The sequence below is a fragment of the Tenrec ecaudatus genome, chromosome 9 (assembly GCF_050624435.1).
Source record: "Tenrec ecaudatus isolate mTenEca1 chromosome 9, mTenEca1.hap1, whole genome shotgun sequence".
In the NCBI taxonomy this organism is placed as follows: Eukaryota; Metazoa; Chordata; class Mammalia; order Afrosoricida; family Tenrecidae; genus Tenrec; species Tenrec ecaudatus.
The window spans coordinates 46,992,645-47,016,582 of NC_134538.1; the positions used below are offsets into that span (position 1 = coordinate 46,992,645).

Here is a 23,938-nt window from a genome sequence, read left to right on the forward strand (position 1 = left end):
AACTTACCGGTATAATTTTGAGTTGACTCTGAGACGTTTTTATGGTGAGAAGTGAATGCCCCGGGAAGGCAGTTTGTCTTGGCTGAAGACATTCCTTGTGATAAAGATTTAATTGGCCGCCCTTCCTTAATAGGTTGGTAAGCAGCTGTGGAAGATTTGCTAGCTGTTAGATTATGCATTATATTTTCCCATTCATCATCGTCATCGTCATCGAAGTCTTCTATGCCAAAGCGATCAGTACTGTAGAAGGCCTGGGTTTCTGAAGCTTCCCTTCTTTCGAAGGCATTTGTTGGGATAGGGCATTTCTTCAGGTCTTTCACAGCAGTGCTTGTGAGAACATTTCCCGGGAAACAGGTGCTTGCATATCTCTTGTCGTTCTTTGGTGTTGCAGCGCAGTTGCTACTTACAAAGGACTTCTGCAGATGGGAACTGAACAGCGGTCTGTCAGAGCAATTCTCCGCGGTGGCTGAGAATCCGGGCCTTCCTGGGGTGGTAGCTGGTACGCATTCTCCATTTGAGGGAAAGTGTGGGGAGTGTAACTCTTTAATGGAATTCTCTGTAGGGCAGCTATCCCCCCGTAAAAATGTCACACCTTCCACAGGGCTATCAAGCAAATCGGGCCTGCAGCTCCACAGCGGGCCCAGAAAACCGGCCTTGCTTCTGTTCAAATCTGCATCAGCGAGGAGCTCCTTTCTAAAGAGAGGAGACAGAACCCCATGTTAAATAGAAGTCCCCCATAGGGGGATTCCATTTTCATTCCAAACACTGGCAAAACAGATCGTCTTCTTTCTATCTCAAAATATCAAACGCAAGTGCTAAAGGAAGCATTTGAAAACAAAAAGTAAGTAAGTTAAAAAAACCGTGACGATGCTAATGAGATCACCCTCAACAATTTCCTGGCCAGGGTGCCTGAACATTTTGCTCAGTTCGATTTTGCCTTGGAGCAGTGGAAACACAATCAGATATGTTCCAAAAGGAAGGAAATCAAGATACCTTATGTTCCGCTGCTGAAGCAGCTCGCTCCCACAATCCAAAGTTCTCAGTTTATCTTCAGGGATCGTATCAACGAGCTTACAGATGTTCTCCATCACACGGATAAGCTGCTGCTGTGCGCTTAACTGCTTATCTGCAAAGTAATTCGTCATCATTTCCCACTTTGAAGACAAGGGCTTGTAACGGAGTTTTCACTTAATTTCATATTAATTTCTGATGGTGCTTTTAAGGTTAGAAGGCATAAAGGTATCAACTTCTCATGAATGTTTACCAATTTGCAGTGTAAATCTCGCTGTACACACACAAAGTCGGGCTTAAAGGTTGGACAGGCAATCCCCCTCGCCTGATGCTCTGCTTTGGCTGACACACATGCTTCACTGTGGTGGAAACAGCACACCGGTTTTCTTGCAGGAGACATACCCTTCTCCTCCTCCCTCTCCCTCTCCTCTCGGGGATTTCCCTCCTGGGGCCTAGGGAGCAACAGCATGCAGGTCTTTCAGAAGAAGTAAGAGGAAGGCTGAGGTAAGCTACTGGGTAACCCTCTCTGCAAGCACACAGGGAGGGCAGCTTGAGAGCGAAGATCAACTCGGAGGAAAGGAGGAAACAGATGGAGAAAAATGGGGAGAGGTTCAGAGGTGGGCCCAAAGGAAAGAGAAATTCTTGATGACAACATTTTGACATGTGAATCCAGTTATTTCCAAGCATATATATATTTTTATTTATTACTTCCAAAAGCAAACGAGGACTAAATGGGATTGTAACTCTTGTGTCATGTCCATATAAGATTCCTACTCAAGTTAAGTTACGGAGGCACATGTCTGCTACATCCCAAAGGTATTTTCTTCCACTTTGGAGCAGTAGTGGTCTCAGGGCAAACAACAGAAATGCTGCCTCGTTTAGAAAGGCAGCCGCTTCACTTACACAAACATTACAAAAGCCATCGTTTAAAAGAGCCCAGCCAGGAAGGCAAAATTAAGTCCAGTTCCAGTTGCACATGAAGAATCAATCCCCTGAGTCAGTTAGACAGGACAATATACACTGCTTTCTGCATAATAGAGTAGAGGTACCTCTAAGCTACCAAAAACTCAAGACACCAAACTCACTGCCATCAAGTTGATTCTGACTCATAGCAACTGTAATAGGACAGGTTAAAACTGCTTCTTAGGATCTGCGGCTGTGAATCTTTATTAGTGCAGACAACCTTATCTGTCTCCCATGGAGTGGCCGGTTGTTTTGAACTGTTGACCTTGCACGTAGCAGGCAGGTATCTTTCGTTTAAGCCACAGTATTGGTAAACTGGATGTACATATTGGAGTATCCAAATTATTTTGTCTTGAAGATAATGATCAATTTCCAAATGAAAACAGGAATGGGGAGAGAATGCTGAAGTGCTCCTATTGGTGACGGAATAAATCGGGGTGCAAGAGAGTGAGGGTGGAACTGCTCAATCCCTACTTTCAATGCAGGAGAATGGGCATGAGGTTGAAAATAAGAGCATGTACGATGGTCTGAAGGAACCAAAAGCCAAGCCAGACTTAGAGAAAGATACAAAGGCACTGAGTTATTGCCAAGGAGCTCGATTGTTCTGTCTGGACAGATTACAGCACAGAATACAAAAAACCCCCACAAACAAGATTTTGGAGCCACTGTCGCTGCTACCCGAGGCATCTAGTGAACAGGAGAGTTGGTGAAATAGTAAAGACAGGCAAACATTGTTCTAATTAAAAAAAAAACAAACAAAACTCAGAGAAGTGATTGCCAAAAACTACAGTCTGATCTTGATGTGGTTCAAGAACAGGTTATCAAACAGCTAAGAAGGAGCAGAAATAATGATAGCACTAGCAATAGTGCATAAAAACAAAGCAGCTATCGGGGTGGATAGGGGGAACCGATGACAAGGATCTACCTATAACCTCCTCCTTGGGGGACAGACAACAGAAAAGTGGGTGAAGCGAGATGTCGGACAGGGCAAGATTATGACAAAATAATAATTTATAAATTATCTAGGGTTCATGGGGAGGGGGAGCAGGGAGGGAGGGGAAATGAGGAGCTGATGGCAAGGGCTAAAGTGGAGAGCAAGTGTTTTGAGAATGATGTGGGCAATGAATGTACAAATGTGCTTTACACAATTGATGTATGTATGGATTGTGATAAGAGTCGTATGAGTCCTTAATAAAACGATTTTTTAAAATCCAGCTATCTTAATGTGTGTCCTTGTTTGAAAGGATTCCTACACTGGCAGACATCATTTATGGAAGGCCTACCAAGCATTAGGCCCTTTACCTTGAATTCTGACAGCTACCTGCAAAGTGAACAGTATTCTCCTCATTTTACAGAATAAAAAACTGAAGCTCAGAGAAGCTTAACTAATTTGCTATAGTCCCACAGCCAGGAATAAGAAGAACCGGTTTTTAAACTCAGGTTTTCTTAATTCCAATAGTCAGTGCTCCACCCACTTCCCCTAAGACCTTGAACTCTCATAGGACTATGTCTTTTGCCTCACTATGGACAAAGGACATGGCGGAAAGGTAGACTCCTTATACCGGCTAAACCACAAGTGGTGATGACTTACGTCAGCTACTAATGGTCTTCTCGAGGACTCTTCTTGCACCTGAACTAGCCAATGGTTTTAGTAGCTCAAGTGAATAGTGCAGAGACAGCACAGCACAGTGGTTCTGTGTGAATTTAAGACTCTTACAATTCCTTGGCTTCAAATTCTAACTCAGCTATTTTCTAAATACTGTGACTTTAAGTAATGATGTAAGCCCCTGTATCCTAGTGTCCTGGTCTTTAAGAAGATGAGGTTACAGAAACTGCCTTTTAAAAGGCTGCTGTGAGGAAGGAATTGGTTTATACTTCGAGGGACACCAGGTATTTCAGGAGTTCTAACAAAAAATTCAGAGAAAAAAATAGTAAGCCCCCAAATCCCAAAAAACAAAACCACAAATGGAAGAAACAGAAAACACAGAGAGAAAACTACGAGATGTGTGTACACAGAGCCACAATTTATGAGGAAAGAACAGCATTCATCACACAAAATAATATGGAGGAAATCTTCTTGGAAGACATAAAAATAAAGGGATAGAAAACAGAAAAGAACCCCCCGAAGAATGTATTTCAGAGAACAGCACTGAAGCCGCAGCTCCGGGACAGGGCCATGTCTGATTGGATCACACAGGAGCAGCTGAAGGGGGAGACGTAGAGAGTGGAGCACATCCTGGCCCACCAGGCCTTGAGGATGATGTTCCCACTCAGAGCAGCCAGTCCACAGAGAGGACCACATGGCCGACCCCACTATGAGACACAACATCCCACTCATTGGCCCATAGCCCTACAGGGGACAACACTGGAAACACAGTGTGAGAATTGCGCAGTTTTGCCACACGGAGGCAAAACACTAAGGGGGTGCAAAAGAACAGGAAGGGTATGAGCAACAAGGTCTCCAGGGAAAGCCAAAGGTGGACTTTGGGGCTAGGGCTTGGTGCCCCAACAGATTGGACTGGAAAATACTCCTAAAAGCCAACAAACATTCTTTGAACTAACTACAAGCTTTTCTTTCGTGTGTTTTGTTTTGGTTTTCTTTGTCATTGGTTTGTTGTTGCTTTCTTTCATATTGTTGCTCTGTTTTGCTTTGTCTTATTTTTGTGCATGTTATTATCTCTGCAGGTCTGTCTAAATAAGGTAGGCTGGATGAACAATCTCGAGGAGAAAACAATGGGACCCACAGCTCCGGAGGGACATAGGAGAGAGGGAGGTGGGAGAAAGGTAGTGGTGTTAACAAACGGAGGGACGAGGGAACAACAAGTGATCCAAATCGATGGTGAGGAGGGTATAATAGGCCTGGTAAAGCAGATGGACACTGGGCCTCCACGCAAGTACTCCCTCAATGCAAAAATACTTTGTTCTATTAAACTGGCATTCCATGGTGCTAACCTTCTCAACATGATCACTGAAGACAAAGTGGGTGAATAAGCAAATGTGGTGAAGAAAGGTGATGGTGCCCGGCTATCAAAACATATAGCGTCTGGGATCTTAAAGGCTTGAAGGTAAACAAGCATCCAAGTAACTTAGAAGCAACAAAGCCCACATGGAAGAAGCACACCAGCCTGTGCGATCACGAGGTGTCGAAGGGATCAAGTATCAGGCATCAAAGAACAAAAAATCATATCATTGTGAATGAGGTGAGGAGTGCACAGTGGAGACCCAAAGCCCACTTGTAGGCCACTGGAGATCCCCTTACAGAAGGGTCTCAGGGAAGAGATTAGCCATTAAGGGTGCAAAGTAGCAACGATGAAACATACAACTTTCCTCTAGTTCCTAAATGCTTACCCCCCTCCCCCCCACTATCATGATCCCAATTCTACCTTACAAATCTGACTAGAGGTGATGTACGCTGGTACACATAGGAACTGGAAACACAGGGAATCCAGGCCAGATGATCCCTTCAGCACCAGTAGTGTGAGTGGTGATACTGGGAGGGTAGCGGGAGAGTGGGTTGGAAAGGAGGGGGGAGGCCAATGAAAAGGATCTATATATAAGCACCTCCCTGGGGGGACACACAATGGAAAAGTGGGTGAAGTGAGACGTCGGACAGGGAAAGATATGACAAAATAATAATTGATAAATTATCAAGGGTTCCTAAGGGAAGGAGAGTGGGGAGGGAGGGGAAAAATGAGGAGCTGATGTCAGGGGCTTAGGTGGAGAACAAATGCTTTGAGAATGATGAGGGAAATGAATGCACAAATGTGCTTTACACCATTGATGTATGTGTGGATTGTGAGAAGAGTTGCATGAGCCGCCAATGAAAAGGATTAAAAAAAAAAAAAAAGCAAACAGGAAAGACAATTAATGAAATAGTAATGATAGTAAGAGAAAGAAGAAAGGAAATAAAAAAGAGGAAAATGAAAGAAACAATATTAGAACATTCCTGACAATGGAAGGATACAAATTTCCTGACCCAAACAGAGGCTGGGAAGGAGAAATTAGGAGTGCAAAAGGAGACTGTTGTTTTTCAATGATTCATAGGTCATTCTGAATACTATTACTACATATTTAATAGAAGAATTAAAGGAGACATCAGTCAACACAAAAACATTAAATTTTAAAGGGACATGAAGACCCAGAATAGGGAGTTTTACCAGGAAGATTAAAGGTCTAGTAATCATATTCATCGAGAAGAGTTCAAAGATCTAATAATGTTTAGCCTGGGCAGGTGGGGGAGGGGAAGGCTATTAGGAGCTTAAGATTGACTTCTCAAGGATGAAAGTTACAAGGAAGAAAGGGTTAGTTGAATATGAGAAATCATTTTCTAACAAGTAGCACTGTCCAATAGAGAATGAATTACCTTTGAGCCAATGACTTGATGATCCCTGAGGTGTTCAAGCAAAGACAGGCTGACAGATGAAGAGGAGTCATGAGTCATCATTCTATAAAGTTAGGACAAAGGAACTAGAAATTTGCCACAGTACACAATACGATACAGGGTGGGTGCGAATACAATCTTGCTTTGCCTTCGAATGTAAGCACTTGAAACACACGCTACGTTGAAAACCCTTTTTGTACCGTCACAGACTGTACCGGCTCCTTGACGAGGTTGTCCTGCAGTCATTCTCTCGGGTTTGGACAAAACATCCTCTGATATGCTAAGAACAGCCTTCTTTCCATCTGAGGAATCAAGATCTTTTCTCACACTACAAACAAAACAGAAAACAAATGACAGCTAATCACCACAGAGGCCTGACCAAAGAAATGTGTCATTTGCACATTCCTCTAATACTTTCCCACAACTGGTCACATAATATACAGCAGAAAAGACACTTTGTGGTCTCCGCTGTAGAGAAGATAAGAGAACCTACGGGAAGGCACTTAGAACAGTGTTTAGGACATCAGGTATTTCAGGAATTCTGACACTGAAAGCAAATTCTAATTTCCAAACCTCTTTAGCTGGCGCTGGCTTTCAAAGTCTTCTATCTTTTGGTTGCAAAAGCATTGCAATGTTATCTCCAAGCATGGCTTTATTTCAATATTTTAATTTAATTATTTTTAAACACTTTATTCCAATCCATAGTTCCATTAGATCAAGCATCGTTGTACACTGCTGCCATCACCATTTTCAATACATTTTCTTTTCTTCTTGAACTCCTTGATACCAGCTCCCCTTTATCCCCTCCGTCCCCTCCCTCCGTGAACCCCGTTACTATACATTATCATCATTCTTTTTTTTCCCCCAAAGCTTCCACCATCCCATGCATCCAATCTCCTAACATTTTGGTGTGTGTTCCCCTCAAGCGGGGTTAACAGTCATCACTTATCAGCACACCCTCCCCCCCTTTTCCCACTGCAAGCTTTACATTCTCCATATAAGCCCTGCACGGTCTATTTCAGGGACTTTGGCTCTGCCTGTCATTCAGTCTTTTCTTACCCAAAGGACACCTGTTCTTCTAGGCTCAGCCCAAATGCAACTTTGCTTATTCCTCCAGCAGGTGGTTACTAATAGCGTGCCCCTTGGGGCCTAAAGCACTTTATTTGGACTTCTGTTATGTCAATGTGTCTGTCTGTGTGTGTATAAATAGTTAGATATATATATATAGAACTATCTCATACATATTACTCACAAGTACACAAACAGGAGCAGTCTGACTCGACATAAAAATGCTTTAAAAGTAACTAAACCACTACCTGCTAGATTAAATGTTGACGAGAGGGTAGTAGGGCAATCCTGAAATAGGTACATTTTCTAGAGCTTAAGCTTCACCGAAGGGGCAGGATTTGAGGGGACCTTGAACAGTGGATAGGGAAACGCGACCGATGAGTAGGAGCAATAGAGAAGATAGTTGTTGGATTACTTGCTTGCTATCCAGGAATCATTCATAACCAAGCACAATTTTGAAGTGCGCTAGTCAAAGAAAATCAGAGCAGTGATGACTAGTTATGTTTTATATCATTTAGAAAACGATTAACACCTAAATTTGAAGACATAGCCTTATGATTCCCAGGTTGCTGGTGGGACTCACTGGGCTCCCTGGAGCACAGGGTTTCTGAGAGGGCAGACCTGCAGACAAAGGGGAAAGGCACTAATCTGGGTCAGAAATAAAGAACCACCAGGGCAGCTAAAAAGGTTTGAGAGAAAGGAGTTACTAAAACTGCCCCTTCTTCCTGTTACATACTGTTTGACCTTGCCACTTCTGAAGTCACAGAGAGGTGCATAATTTCAAAAATGAAAGCAATTAAACATGAAAATTAAGGGTGCACTCTATATAGCTGAAACTAAGTATCATTCATGAAAATCTTGCACCAGTTTGAAATATACAGAAATGCATGTTCTGGGCTACAACCGAAAATATATTGAATCTACCTTGTAAATACTCATCTTCCAATTTTTGAAGACCTAGATTATGTATGAAAACTCAATGTATTATAAAGACATTAAAAGAACAGACCATGAAGTAAAATGGAAAACACCGTAAAGCAATGTTAGAAAAGAAAAACACACAACACCATACACATATGAAGAGAAGGGTCAAAACTGAACACAAGTACAGAAAATGGGTTGTTGAAATTGTAGGAGAGTATTTCTCCTCTCTACTTAGACTCCTGTTAATGTGGCTAAAACCTCGTTGGTGTCAAATCGATTTCAAAAATACATAAAGCAACAGTTTGACAAGGAGTCAGAATAGCGTAGGAGAAAGCAGTACATTGGGTCTTAGTCCAGTCAGTGAACCTCGCTGGATACTTCTTACTGCTCATGCTTCATCCTAGGGCTCAGAGGCTCTACCTGAACTCAATGAAAATGTTAACCCATGTTCGCTTGCGCTGCAATAAGTTTCCACAATTCTGTTTGACTGGAAAGAGTAAGAGGAAAGTGAAATGTTTTTTTGGTGGTGGATGGGGCTTGTTAACATTTTTTTTAATTAAAGCTGTGAGCCTTTACTCTGGCTCTGAAACAATATTTGTTTCTTTGTTTATTACGTACTTTTATTGGAGGCTCTTACATTGCTTATCACAATCCATACATTCATCCATTGTGTCAAGCACATTTACACATATGCCGCCATCATCATTTTCAAGCATTTTCTTTCTACTTGAACCCTTGATATCAGCTCATCCCCCCCCCCGCCATGAACCTTTGATAAATTTTAGATTATTACTTCATATCTTACATCATGTTCTGTCACCTTTCACCCCCTTTTCTGTTGTAGTCCCCCTGGGAGAGGGCTATAAATTGATCGTTGTGGTCGATTCTCCTCCCACCCTCCCCTAATCCTTCTGGTATCTCTATTTCTGTTGGCCCTGAGGGTTTTATCTATCCTGGATTCCCTGTGTTGCAGGCTTTTATCAGTAGCAGTGTGCATGCTCTGGTCTAATTGCACACTGTCTTTAAAAGGCTTATTGAAAGATATACGTCATAGGACGGCTCTGATTGGTTAGATGTGAATAAACAACATTCGAATCCCTGCAGTGTCAGCGGGGCTTTCAAAAGAATAGCGGAGAAATGGCAATTACCTGCGAGATAACAGGCACTAGCCATGTTACCTCGTGCAGGGGTGGGGGAGGGGAGGCCGAGATGTTACACCTCGCTGGGGTACCACTGACCCGTGTATAAGCTGAACCTCAGTTTTTCAGCACATTTTTATGCTGAGAAACTCGGCGTATACTTGAGTATATACGGTAATTACAATTATAATTACAATCATATAAACAGTTTGCTGAAAGTTTGTGATACCAAATACAGTGGACAATACTACCCTATAAGATTCAAAAAGGAAAGAACATATTATTTACTAATTCATTGTGGTAAAGTGAAATTTAATATGGGTCTTCCTCCATGTCTCCGTAACCCTACCAAAATGACCAGGTGGGATCACGAGAAGAGGATCTGTCAGTTTTAGTTACCATGCCCCTGCTACATGAATAAGGAAGCCATCTCAGACAAAGAGTTCACAGGACCCTCAAGGAAGAAGACCTACCAGCAGAGCACATTAGAAATCCCTGTCTGATGAAGTGGGGGCAGCGCAAGCCATGCCACACTGAGACAAGGAGGTTCTGAGACAGAGCAGAGACGTGTGATCGAGGCAGTGGAGGGTGGTGGTGGTGGTGGAGGAATTACTTGGTCCAAGGAATCTTAGGGCTGAGAAGCTGATGACTAGAGAGAGACTTGGCTACTGGTGGAGGAGAGGCACTGCTGTGGACAAAAGACAACACCCTTAAGGTTTTCTCATCCCGGCTATGAAAACTTCCCTAAAACTCGCCCCACAATTGTGTGCATTCTGTGGGCCACTGCAAAGGATTATTGAAGCCAGCAGCACAGCAGAGTGGGAAGAATGGCTGAAGTGAGAAAAGGGTAGAGGGATGGAGGGTGGAGGCATGTCTGACCTCTGCCTTAGGCTAGTGAGAAGTTGGATTTTTATTCCTTGTGCACCATGCGATGTCAGATACGGCCTCCATGTCCTTTCCACATCTACTTTCCCAGTATTCCAAATAACAGATTAGGTCTGTGTGTGCTCATATCTAAGAATTGGGCATTATCCTAAGGAATATATTCTTCATCTTTTTTAAATCATTTTATTGGGGCTCATACAACTCTTATCACAATCCATACATACATCAATTGTGTAAAGCACATTTGTACATTCGTTGCCCTCATCATTCTCAAAACATTTGCTCTCCACCCAAGCCCTTGGGATCAGATCCTCATTTTTCCCCCTCCCTCCCTGTTCCTACCTCTCTCATGAACCCTTGATAATCTATAAATTATTATTTTGTCATATCTTTAGGTCAAAATCATCTACATAAAATTGTAATGTTATTAGTCATAATATAACTTTACATTTGTATAATACTACCAATTAAATTAAATGTATAATTACAATTCTTAAAAATACTTTGTTTTGGAAATAAAATAAATAGTGCAGAAGCAAAAAATGCATTCATATTACAAATGGTATTATATAACCAGGCTCAATTATTTAAGCTATACCAAAACCAGATGTTCATTAATTATCTACTTTACCTTGAGTTCTTTAATGAGGAAGAGCCCACAGAAATAACTTCTTCTTCTGGAGAAGGTGGAACAAATTCTATATAGCAATCGTCCTCGTCTAGCTCAGCACATGCAGATTTCTCAATTGGATGTAAAGCAATTTCTTCCAAGCTTGTCTTCTTCTCACTATTATCTAAAGTAAACAGTTGATAGCATAGGTTATTTCAATAACTATGAGACAGCAAGGAGAGAATATAAGCAAGCACTTCCAAGTAAATGCTTTTAGGCAAGTCATAAATACTAATACCGCTTTGTATATGAATCCTCTCCTTTCACAGTCATGTTGGCTCATTTCTTCATAAATGATTATTGAGTCAATTGGGTTAAATCCAGTGAATACTGGATTGAGGCCAAAGATTTGCTTAAAGATTTTAATGATTGTCTCCAGTGATGAAACCTCTATTTAGCATTTGTGTTTTCATTTTTCTATTTTCACTCATCTTTAGATATGGATTATTGTTGTTGTTGTTGTTAGCTGCTTTTGAGTTGGACTGTGACTTTTGGTGACCCGGTGCACAACAGGATCGGGCCACTGAGATCCACAGGGCTTAAAGTACAACAAATATGTCTGGGAATTGCACAAATGTCACTGTGTGTGGAGAGAAACTAGCTCTAGCACACAGGCTTCCTAGCCATTAAAGTGCACTGGATTCTGGACTACTCTGGAACACACAACGCCCAACTGTTGCTCCCTGGTTGGTGGTGCAGTGGCTACAGTATCACTTGCAATCAAAGAGGCTCACAGGCCACACCCACAAGAGGCTCTGCAGGAGAAAGACATGGCATTAGTCTTTACAATCTTGGGAATCCTATGGGGCACGTCTACCCTGCTGTATGGGCTTGCTGGGAGCTGGAACCGACTCAGTGGCAATGGGCTTTATGTTTATTTTTTAATGAATTTTCTCTTCAGAAACAGCCACTAGCTTTGCTTACTCTGCGACCCCGTAAATGATGGCATTCAGAAGTTCAAAAATTTTAATCTTATAAACCATTTCATAAGATACTTCCTTAAAGGCTTGAAGATAAACAAACGGCCATCTAGCTGAGAAGTAACAAAGCCCACATAGAAGAAGCACACCAGCCTGTGGGATCATGAGGTGTCGAAGGGATCAGGTATCAGGCATCAAAGAACAAAAAATCATATCACTATAAATGAGGGCGAGTGCGGAGTGAGAATCCAAAGCCCATCTGTAGGCAACTGGACATCCCCTTATAGAAGGGTCTCTGGGAGGAGACAAGCCAGTCAGGGTGCAGTGTAGCAACGATAAAACATACAACTTTTGAGTTCTTAAATGCTTCCTCCACACCACATGATCCCAAATCTACTTTATAAATATGGCTAGACCAGAGGATGTGTACATTGGTACCGATAGGAATTGGAAACAAGAAATCCAGGTTGGACAATCTCGTCAGGACCAGTGGTGAGAGTGGTGACACTGAGAGGGTGGAGGGAAGGTGGGGTAGAAAGGGGGAACCGATTACAGGGATCTACATATAAGTCCCTCCCTGGGGGACAGACAACAGAAAACTGGGTGAAGGGAAATGTTGGAGTGTAAGACAAGAAAAAATAATAATTTATAAAATATCAAGGGTTCATAAGGGAGAGGGAGAGGGAGCGGGGAGGGAGGAAAGGGAGGAGAAAAATAAGGAGCTGATACCAAGTGCTCAAGTAGAAAGCAAATATTTTGAGAATGATGTACAAATGCAATAAATGTACAAATGTGCTTGACACAACGGATGTATGTATGGATTGTGTTAAGAGTTGTATGAGCCCCCAATAAAATGATTTTTTAAGATAGGTTACTTCCACATACAGCTGATCTCCATTATTAAGTTTTAGTCACTTAATAACTATAAGACCTATTCAGAATATAATTTGAAGGTAATTTAGGATACTTTCACAGCATGTTTAGATCACATTATATATCAATATTAGGGGCAGCAAGACATAAAATACTCTAATTCTACCACTAACCAGCCATAGACTTTTAACAAATGATTTTTTTCATTTGTACAATCACAGAATTCTCTTTTGTGATAATATGAAAACCTCCACAGAATAAAATCTTCCGTTTTATCAGTATCTCCATCCCCACAAAAGTGGCCAACAGAGTGTTCACTAAGTATGTCTCTCAATCTGAAGCTCTTTCGAGATAAAAGCTGTATCACACTCACCACCGTGCCCAACGTCTAGCTTTCAATGAACAAACAGAACCAGCATGATGAAATGAGGAGAAAATCATAACCTTTACCTCTTTTATGGTCCAAATGAGTTTTTGAAGAGCTACTGTCCTGAGTCTCCGAGCTGTGAAGCTCATCTTCTATGCAAATGACATCACTACCTAGCCATTCTGAGTCATTGTCCTCTTCTTCGATCAAATCCACTTGCTTGCTTTGAGCAGAGGAAGGCTTCACCTCCGCTGTTACCGCATCTGCTTTATGAAGCTGTGTTTGTACAACATTTCTCTCGCCCTTTGATTTCTGAGCAGTGCTCACTCTTACGTTGTGAGTTCTGAGTGGTGTAACAGAGGCTTTGCAAGTCCCCGAAATATCAAAGTCATCCATGTCATCCCAATCATCGACGGCCATTGCTGAATCTGTTGAAGAATTGAACTCCAATTTCTTGAAAGTGCCATCCTGGGATTCCCTTGTAGCTAGCGTGCTTTGGGCAGTGTATACACTTTCCTGTGGGGTCTGCAAAAGATCTGGTGGCACGGGTTTTGTGCCTCTTCTCTTGGCTTGCTGTCTCCCTTGAGTAGTTGTAAAGAAGTCATGGAGACTTGTCTGCTGACTTGGGGTGCGAGGCAGAGGCTCACCGAAGGAAAAGACCTCAGCAATGTTAACATCTTTATCACTCAGCACAGGTGTTTTAGCTACAGACACACTGGTTATAGACACATCAGTATCAAAAGATGTTTTCTTTTTGAAAGTAAAACCTCTGAAAAATGAATTGGGGGGGGGGGGGGAACGACAAAAAAAATGGAATTAGATTATTTGAACAAAATTTATTACATAAGCAAAAAAACCAAAGTCATCTCTAAACCTGATTTTTAAAACATGCCAGGAAAAAAAAAGCTCTACGGTAATTTGAATAAAGATGATTGTGTATGCTTTGGTCCTTCATGTTCAAAGGCTATTTAGTCTGTTTTGCGAGTACCCAGGCTCCTTCCACCACTTTCTGAGGTTGGTGAAAAATCAGTTGCTGTGGAGTTGTGTGTTAGTCTGGGTACTTTAGAGAAACAAATCCAGAGAAACTCATATACAAGAGTTTTATATATAGGTTAATTGAGCATCAAGAAAACATCCCTACCCAGTGCTTCCCAAGCCCACAAGTCCAACATTAGCCCATATGTCTGACACCAATCTACAAAGTCTTCCTCCATCTCACAACACACACACTATGATACTGACTGCAGGAGGAAAACCAAATCAGTGAACATGTAAGCATCTCAGTGCTGACAGAGGTCTCCACACAGTGCTCCAGCACCCAGGTTTGCATTGGGGTAGGTACATGTGGCTTCTCCTTGGGGATGTCTTGCAGGAAGTGAGCCTTGCTAGCTGAAGCTGGAAACTGGCTAAGGCAGCTGCACCCTGGTCCGACCATCACAAAGCAAGAGACCCGAGAAATGGAAAGGCGAGGCTCACCAAGCCATTTATCCCTCCGTCCTTCAATTAACCCCACATGTGGTTATTGGCCAAGCTGACACAATAAAATATCTCAAGTTGATTCCAGGGCACAGTGACCGGCAATGTGCCAGAGCAGAAGTGTGCTCTGTAAGGTTTTTGATGACTGTGTGTACAAAAGATTGCTGGGTTTCTCTGCTACGTGTACTTTGGATGGGCTCAAACCTCCAACTTTTCTGTGAACTGTGTCACGCTGTACTAATCTGCAGAGACGCCCTCTCCGACCAGTAGTCCTGAACAAATAGCTCCTCCAAAGGAAGGGGCAGCCTAAGTGGCAAGGAGGAGTGAACGCGGGTTGCTTCTCTGATAAACGTTTTCTGGGGAAAGGAGTTACCTGAAATCTGAAAGACAAATAAAAAGGGCAAGAGTCCTGGGTATCTGCTGAGGAGTGATATTAAGATCAATACAGACTTTAAAGTTAAGCCCGAAGAACAGCGCCTGGCACCTGATCGGTGCATAGAAAAACAACAAATTATTACTTGATATCTTGTGAAGGGGGTTGAGAGCACGGAGAATCAGAACTGGAGAGTTGTAGTTTCCTAATCACCGTTTTTGGAAAGGATATAGAATTATATTAAAAACAAGATGGACTATTTATTCATTTGACAAATATTTACTGAGCAAATATTATGTGCCGGGCACTGTGCAAAGATGCCGAATAAAATATTGCCGGGTACTACTAAAACTGTGTGCTACCATTAATCTGCAGAGTAGGAAGATCACTTAAGCTCCATTTCTTCCTCTGTGCAATCAAGGCAGTAAGTCAGACATCCCACCTATACGATATGGTGTGTTTGCATCTGTGTAACAGCAAATCAAACTACTTACGAAGGTTTCGGCTTTGAAAGGCTTAATTTGTTATTAAGTTTTCTGGCGGAATGTCGCTCCAGTTGCTCCTGCAGATTATTTTGGGGAACTGCAGCCATGTTCCTGAAAAAGCGAGGGGGGAAATACCAGTGGAGTTATGTCTTATTAATCACCACGCTTGAGTTAAATAAACATTTTCCCACTTGTCCCCTGAGTAACAAGAGCGATTATGTCAATAGGATGATGTGACTGCCATGAAGTCAATTCCAGGTCCCCGGGACCCTAGGAGACAGAGTAGAACTCCTCCACGGGGTTTTAGAGACTGTAAATCTTTATGGCAGCAGTCAGCCTCATCTTTCTTCTGCAGGTTAACTGGTGAGTTTGAACTTCTGACCTTGCAGTTAGCAGCCCAATATCTCACTCACAGAGCCACCAGGGCTCCTTACAGCTGGTGTGTTAAGTATAAGCTAATTGATGGCTCACCTGAGTAAGAAAATAACCAGATTCCCCGCCAAAATTAAAATGAACACAAAAGCTATTAGGGAAGAGGTCGATGTGAAATGGGAAGGGGCCTGCATAAAATTGGACCTTGTCTGGGCTTGAAGGATCATTGTAAATTGGGCAGGAAACACAAGATGGCCAAAGAAGAAATTAATTTATTCCAAAATTTCTGTCCAAGGACAATAAGCAGGTATAGAAAGGACAGCACCACCAATGCGAGCCAAGGTTCATCAGAATGATACGTAAACAACTAGCTTCAGCTTCAAAGAATGCTTTTATCAGCATATTTTATGGCATTTGTGTACCAAGTGTGTGCTGCCGAGCTAAGCCGGGATGGGATGACATAGAGCTCACTGTTGTCAGGTACTGTCGATTTGCCATCCCCTGTGGCAGACTAGAACTGCCCCAGAAAGTGTTTATGCAGAAATTGACCAGCTGATTCCTTCACATTTCTAGTCAACTGATTTTTGACCAGGATGCCCAATCAATCAAATAGAAAATAATGAGTCTTTTTAACAATGGCGCTTGGACAACTGGGTGTCCACGTGTGAGAGAAAGGACAACTACTGCACACAATAAAGATGAACTAAAAAGGGATCAAAGACCCAAATATAACAGTGAAAATGAAAACCCTTTGACAAAAACATAGATGTACATCACATCTTACATATGACACCAAAGTAACAAATGAAAAATAGACATCTAAAACTTACACATAAAAACAGAAAATTTTGGTGCTTCCTAGAAGACCATCAAGAAAGTGAAGACATCTGACATAATAGGAGATAATTTTTGTAAATCACAAATAAAGTAGAACTGAATAGAATACAGAAGATAACAATACTCAGTAAAAAAGGGCAAATTATCCAATCAAAAAATGGGCAAAGGAATGAATAGACATTTCTGCAAAGAAGACATACAAATGGTCACTAAGCACATAAAAAGATGCTGAAAACCACAATGAGACACTTCTTATCCATCAGATGAATATAATAAAAATCACAGACATTAGCAAGTGACAGCAAGAAAGCGAAGACACCGGAGTCCTCAGACTGTCAATGATATTGCCTGGTGGCTCCCCACAGCGTCCAGCATGGGGTTAGCATATGATACAGCAATTCTACTAGTAGGTACACACCCAGGGGAGATGAATGTGAGCACACATCCATGTACAAGCACCCGCAGGAATATGCTCAGAAACATTATTCATAACAGGCAAAAATGTAGAAACAAGCTAAACTTCCACTGATTGAAGAATGAATAAAATGTGGAATGAAGTACTCCTGATATGTGCTACAATATGGATGACCCATGAAAATATTAAATGGGGAAGATGCCAGTCACTAAAGGCCATATATATATAAATTTATTCTTTAAAACTTGCAAAATATTGTGCTAATGTATAAAATTCATGTAACCTCACAAAAAGACCATTGCGTATACCTAAGAACACCAAAGAATAATCTTTGCAGTTATTTATTTGTAAAATATTAATGGTTTTGTACTATGTGCCATCCTACTACTAAGTCCTGGGTAGTTAATAGTAGACAAAGCTTATCCTGATTACATGCATCTGGAGCCGATGCTTTTTTTAAAAAAATCATTTTACTGAGGACTCATACAGCTCTTATCACAATCCATACATACATCAATTGTATAAAGCACATTTGTACATTCATTGCCCCCAGCATATTCAAAACTTATGCTCTTCACGAAAGGCCATATATTGTATGATTTTTATCGCCATGGAATACTCAAAATAGGCAAATCAATACTGACAGTAAGAACAATGGCTCCCTCAGGCTAGGATGAAATGGGGGGAAGTGTTAATGTGATTGCTAAAGGGGACAGGGTTTTTGGTTGGAGTAATGCAAATGTACTAAATTGACTGTGGTTACTGATGAGTGCAAAATTCCGTGACTATACCATGTACTCCGGTATAAGCTGACCCAAATATCAGCGGAGGCACCTAATTTTACCACAAAAATTGCATTAAAAATGTGCTGGAAAACTCGGCTTATACACGAGTATACATGGTACTTAAAATCATTGAAATGTAAACTTTAAATGGGTAACTTGTATGGTATGAGAATTATATCTCAATAAAACTACTACCTAAAAAAAAGGCAAGAAAATAGGAGGATATAACTCACTAAATCTTGTTTAATCTACACAAACACCCCATTAGTTTTACGTCAACCCATCAAATATTGTTTCACCAGTTATAAACTAAACAACTCTTTAAGGGGGAAAACCAAATAAAAAATGATTAATGGTATTATTCTCAAATAATTATTTTAATTTTTTTTAAATAATTCCAGTTTATAAAATATCCAGGGTTTAAATAAAGATCTCATTACTACCATATTCATATAGTGAAACACACACACCTAAAAAATTTGTGGGAAAATATAAATAAAAGATAATGGAATTTCTTTTAATGGATAATATATGCACACACAAACACACAAGCAGACAGTCTTCAACTGTAAGCACATACAGTTATGTAAAGATGCAAATATGTGTTTACAGTTCAAGACACACTGCAATTGATATGTCTCCCTTGTTAAAGAACCTCCCCACACCCCCTTTCCCCTCTCAATTTATTGAAGAAACTAGGGACTTTGTTGGATACACTTTCCCAAAATCAGTTTGTGGACTTTATTCCTGTTGTGGTGTTGACATGGGCCTATGCCCTCTTTCATTTCCTGTAAATTGTTTGTTGTCTCTAAACCAGTGGCTCTCAAAGGGAACAAAGTGTCTCTCCTTCCACACTTTACAGGAAATGCAACATAGTTAAATATGCTTTCATGCTGAAAGAAATAAAGAAAATATTAAAAGTCTTGAGTTACGATATTGAAGGATTCTATAGGCAAAATACTGAGCTATGCAGGAAGCATTCAAAGAAGATGGAAGGAATATAGAGTTACTGGGATAGAAAAGAACTGGTTAACACCCAACCATTTCACAAAGCAGCATATGATCGAGAAATCTTAGCTGCACTGAAGGCATTAGCAAAAAAAAAAAAAAAACAGGCTCCAGGAATTGACAGAATATTAATTGAAATATTTTAGCAAACGAATTAAGTACTGGACGCACTCTATGCCAAGGAATTTGGCTACCAGCTACCTGGCCAGCCAACTGGGAGAGATTCATAATTGGGCAAATCAAAGAAAGGTGACCCAACAGAATGTGGGAATTATTGAATAATACAATTAATAGCACATGCCAGTACATTTTTCCTCAGCGTCTTTCAAAAACAATTGCAACAGCACATCATCAGGGAGCTGCCAAAAATCCAAGCCAGATTCAGAAGAGAATGTGGAATAAGGGATATCACATGGATTTTGGCTGAAAGCAGAGAATACCAGAAAGATGTTTATTTGTGCAAACATAAAGGCATTCAACTGTATAGTTCATAACAAATTGTGGATAGCATTGAAAAGAACACAAACTCTAGAACACTCTTTGTGCTCCTGTGGAACCTGTACACAGACTAAAAGGCAATCTTTTAAAAAGAAACAGGGATACTGTTTGGCTTAAAATCAGGAAAGGTACACATCAAGGTTGTGTTCTTTCACCATACTTGCTTAATCTGTATGCTGAGTAAATAATTCGAGGAACTGGACTACATGAAGAACAAGGCATTAGGATTGGAGAAAGGCTCACTAAACCTGTGATATGCAGAGATTGCTTGCTGAAAAGGAAGAGGATTTGAGGCATTTATTGATTGTGGTAGTCTGGGTAGACTAGAGAACAAATCCACAGAAACTCCATATATATATGGAGAGAGAGAGAGAGATTTATATAAAAGGTAAGTGTACATTAAGAAAGCATCCCAACCCAGTGCTGTCCAAGCCCATGAGTCCAACATTAGCCCATGTGTCTGACACCAATCTACAAAGTCCTCCTCCATCTCACAAAAAAGCACACAATGATGCTGACCGCAGGAGGAAAGCCGAATCAGTGAGCGTTTAAGCATCTCAGTGCTGGCAGGGGTCTCCATGCAGCTGCTCCAGCACCCAGGGCTGCCCCGGGGTAGATCCATGTGGCTTCTCCTCAGGGATGTCTTGCAGGAAGTGAGCCTTGCCAGCTGAAGCAGGGTACTGGCTAAGGCAGCTGCATCCTGGTCCTACCATGAGAGCAAGAGACCCTAGAACCAGAAAGGAGAGGCTCACTGAGCCATTTATCTCCCCACCCCTTCAATTAATCCCACATGTGTTTATCAGCAAGGTTGGCAAAATAAACCTTAATTATCTCACTGATGAAGATCATTGGGTAAATCTGCTGCACAAGGCCTTTTCAAAGTGTTGCAAAGATGTCACTCTGCATTTGAATTACAATGTTGGTGAAGAATATTTAAAGTACCATGACTATCAAAAGAACAAAGACCCTGGAAAAGAGAGACTGACACAGTGGCCACAACAATGGACTTAAACATAATAACTGTGAAGATAGCACAGGGCTAGGCAGTGTTTTGTTCTGCTGTGCATGAGGTTGCTATGTACCAGAACTTGATTCAATAGCACATAACAAAACAACAATCTATTTTCTGGGTCTATACATTGGCTTACTCTGAATATTTTACAAGGAATCATACTGTGTCATTTTGCAGCTGGCATTTTTCATTTAGCATATTTTCAAGATTCATCCAGTTATAGCATGTATTAGTACATTTTTTGGTCAAATAATATTTTGTTGTGTGAATGTACCATATTTTGTTTATCCATTCATCAGCTGATGAACACTTGGGTTGTGCTTTCTGGCTATTATGAATAATGACCCTTGAACTTCTGAGTACAATTTTTAAGTGAGGACATATGTTTTCATTGCTCTTGAGTAAATATTGAACACTGGAATTATGGATCATATGGTAGCTGTGTTTAGCATTTTAAGGAATTGCCAGACTTCGAGTTGTACCATTGTACATTCCACCAGGCATGTGTGAGGGTTTCTCCACAACCTCAACACTTGTTACTTCCCCTCTTCATTAGAACAAAGTGTTGTTGGGTGACATTGCCAGCACCACTATAGTAACCTGATATACAGAAAAAAAATGTAGCCTGGTTTCAGAACCAACCTCACAATTGTTGCTATTATTTGAGCCCACTGTTGCAGCCACCATGCCAATCTACTTCCTTGAGAGTCTTCCTCTTTCTGTCTGCCCCTCCACTTTATTGAGCATGCCCTTCTCCAGGGGCTGAACTCTTCTGATAACATGTCCAAAATACAAGAGGGAAAGGCTGGCCATCCTCACTCCAAGGAGCATTCTGGTTGTACTTTCTCCAAGACAGATTTGTTTGTTCTTCTGTCAGTCTCTGGTATTTTCATATTCTTTGGCAAGAGCGTAATTCAAATGCATAGATTCCCTTCTATCTTCCTACTCACTGTTCAACTTTCACATGCATATAAAACAATTGAAAATACCATGGCTTGGGTCAGACCTATCTTCGTATTCAAAGTGACATTCTTGTTCTTTAACTCTTGAGAGAGGTCTTCTTAAAAATTATTGTGAGTTGGGATTTAATACATGTAATATATCATGTATTAATCACGTCAAATAGAACTGTACAATTGCTACCACAATCAGTTTCCAAACATTCCTCCGATGCCCTTATTCTACTTGCCGCCCCAATAGGTTTATCAATCCTGGGTTTCATATACTAAAAAAAATTTCACACATGAAAAAGCATGTAACACAACTTCAATAGGTTGTTCAAGAGGGTGACTTCCATTGATATAACACTTCTGAGATACACTCTAAATATGAATAAAAACCATACAAACCAAAAACACAGAAAATTTTGGAAACTAGATTAGATCCAGTCTGCATCACGGGGGGGGGGGGGGGGAGAAATCTACTGACAGTTTTAACTGTTCAAGTCAGATTTATGCCTTTGATCTTCATACTTGAGAGAGGTCATATGCAGCAGATTTGCCCGATGCAATATGTCGATTTCTTGACTGCTGCTTCCATGAGCATTGGGATTCAAGCAAGATAAAATTGTTGACAATGTCAATCCTTTCTCCATTCATCATGACGCTATCTATTAATCTGGTTGTGAGTATTTTGTTTTCTTTATATTGATTTGCAATCCATACTGAAGACTGAAATCCTTGATCTTCAACAAGTGCTTCAAGTTCTCCTCACTTTCAGTAAGATTGTGTCATCTGCATGTCACAGACTGTTAAGAAGCCTTCCTAATGCCTTATTCTTCTTCATAGTCCAGTTTCTCAAATTATTAGCTCAGCATACAGACTGAGTATGGTAAAAGAACATAAAGCTGGTGCACACCTTTATAAGCTCATTCTATTCCAACAACTGCCTCTTGATCCATGTAGTTTCCACATGAACAAGATGAAGTGTTCTAAAATTCCATTCTTCTCCATAGTTTGTTGAGATCTATACAGTTGAATGCCTTTGCATACAGTCAGTAAACATTTTTCTAGTATTCTTTGCTTTCAGCCAAGATCTAGCCAATGTCAGCGATGATATCACTCATTCCACATCCTTTTCTGAATCGTTAAATTTCTGGCAGTTCCCTGTTGATGTGCTGCTACAAGCCTTGTTGAATAATCTTTAGCAAAACTTTTCTTGCATGTGTTATTGATTTTGTTTAATAATTTCTGAATTCTGTTGAGTTACCTTTCTTTGGAAGGAGTACACATCTGGATCTCTTCCATATGGAAATCTTCCAGATTTCTTGGCACAGATGAGTAGGAGCCTCCTGTGCTTCAACAACTTGCTGGAATATTTCAATTGGTATTCCTTCAATTCCTGGATCCTTGTTTTTTGCTAATGCCTTCAGTGAAGCTTGGTCTTCTTCCTTCAATATCACTGGTCACAGATCAAATGCTAGTATGGAAATGGTTGATTGTTGATCAGTCTTTTTTGGCGCCACAGCACAGTGCATTCCTTCCATCTTCTTTTGATGTGTTGGCATAGTTCAGTATTTTGCCATATATGGCACTCACAATCTGTCACCTTGTGAAGGAGTCGAGTCTAGCCTGTCATTCAGGCCATAGCTAATAAGGCCTCTGTGTGGGCATGGCCTACTGAAGATTCTGGGAACTCCGGTCTTCCTCACTGGAGGTGGGACACACTCTCTCCCTGTGAGACATTCTTGTTGACAAGCCACATGGAGCTATGCTGATTGCAGTGAGAGCGTTGGAGCTGGAGAAGCCACATGGAGACCCACACTAGTGCTAAGATGCTTCCACCACCACTGGATCCACAAGACTTTCAATCCACTGGCCTGTGAGCTTCCTGCACTTGCTGTCATTGCATGTGTTATGTGAGTTGGAAGAGGAATTTATAGACTGTTATATGGGCTAATATCAGACTTATGGACTTGACTGGACTGGGCTGTTTTCTTAATATACAATTATTCTTTACTATAAAGCTCTTTCTTATGTACATATGAGTGTCTCTAGATTTGTTTCTCTAGTCAACCTGGACTAACACACCATATAATCATTCAATACCGCAACTCAAGGCTTGAGTTTTTCTTCAGTTTTTCAGCTTGATATTCTATTTGCTCTAACTCCATGTCATTGCACATATCATTATAATACTGTGCTTTGTCTTCTCGAGCTGTCCTTTGAAATTACCTATTCACCGTTTACTTCATCACGTTTCGTCTGTTTGCTTTAGCTGCTCTATGATCAAGAGCAAGCTTCAGTCTGTTCTGCTATCCACTTTGATGTTTTCTTTCTTTCCTGTCTTTGTAATGACCTTTTGCTTTCTTCATGCACAATGATCTTGCATGAATCTCTTCAGGTCTTTTATCATCAGCTCTCAAGGAGTTAAATTTATCCTTGAGGTGGTCTCTAAATTCAGATGCAATATAATCAAGGTCGTATTTGGCTCTCCTGGAATTATTCCAGTCAGCCCCCGGTCTCATGTTGGTTGCT

The 23,938-nt window shown here is 41.0% G+C and overlaps 1 protein-coding gene across 3 annotated transcripts in view; it reads right to left on the bottom strand.

The window, feature by feature from the left end:
- BLM (BLM RecQ like helicase) overlaps positions 1-23,938 on the bottom strand; it is a 123,786-nt gene that overhangs the window by 68,695 nt on the left and 31,153 nt on the right. For 2 of the 3 annotated variants that reach the window (XM_075558016.1, XM_075558015.1), the window contains 6 exons: positions 15,545-15,646; positions 13,285-13,970; positions 11,003-11,165; positions 6,556-6,683; positions 994-1,126; positions 8-693 (listed from right to left, as the gene is read on the bottom strand). In XM_075558016.1, the coding sequence (XP_075414131.1) occupies positions 8-693; positions 994-1,126; positions 6,556-6,683; positions 11,003-11,165; positions 13,285-13,970; positions 15,545-15,642 (1,894 nt within the window). In that variant the 5' untranslated portion in view covers positions 15,643-15,646. The remainder of the gene's footprint in view (positions 1-7; positions 694-993; positions 1,127-6,555; positions 6,684-11,002; positions 11,166-13,284; positions 13,971-15,544; positions 15,647-23,938) is intronic. The other variant, XM_075558017.1, reaches the window with a different exon arrangement.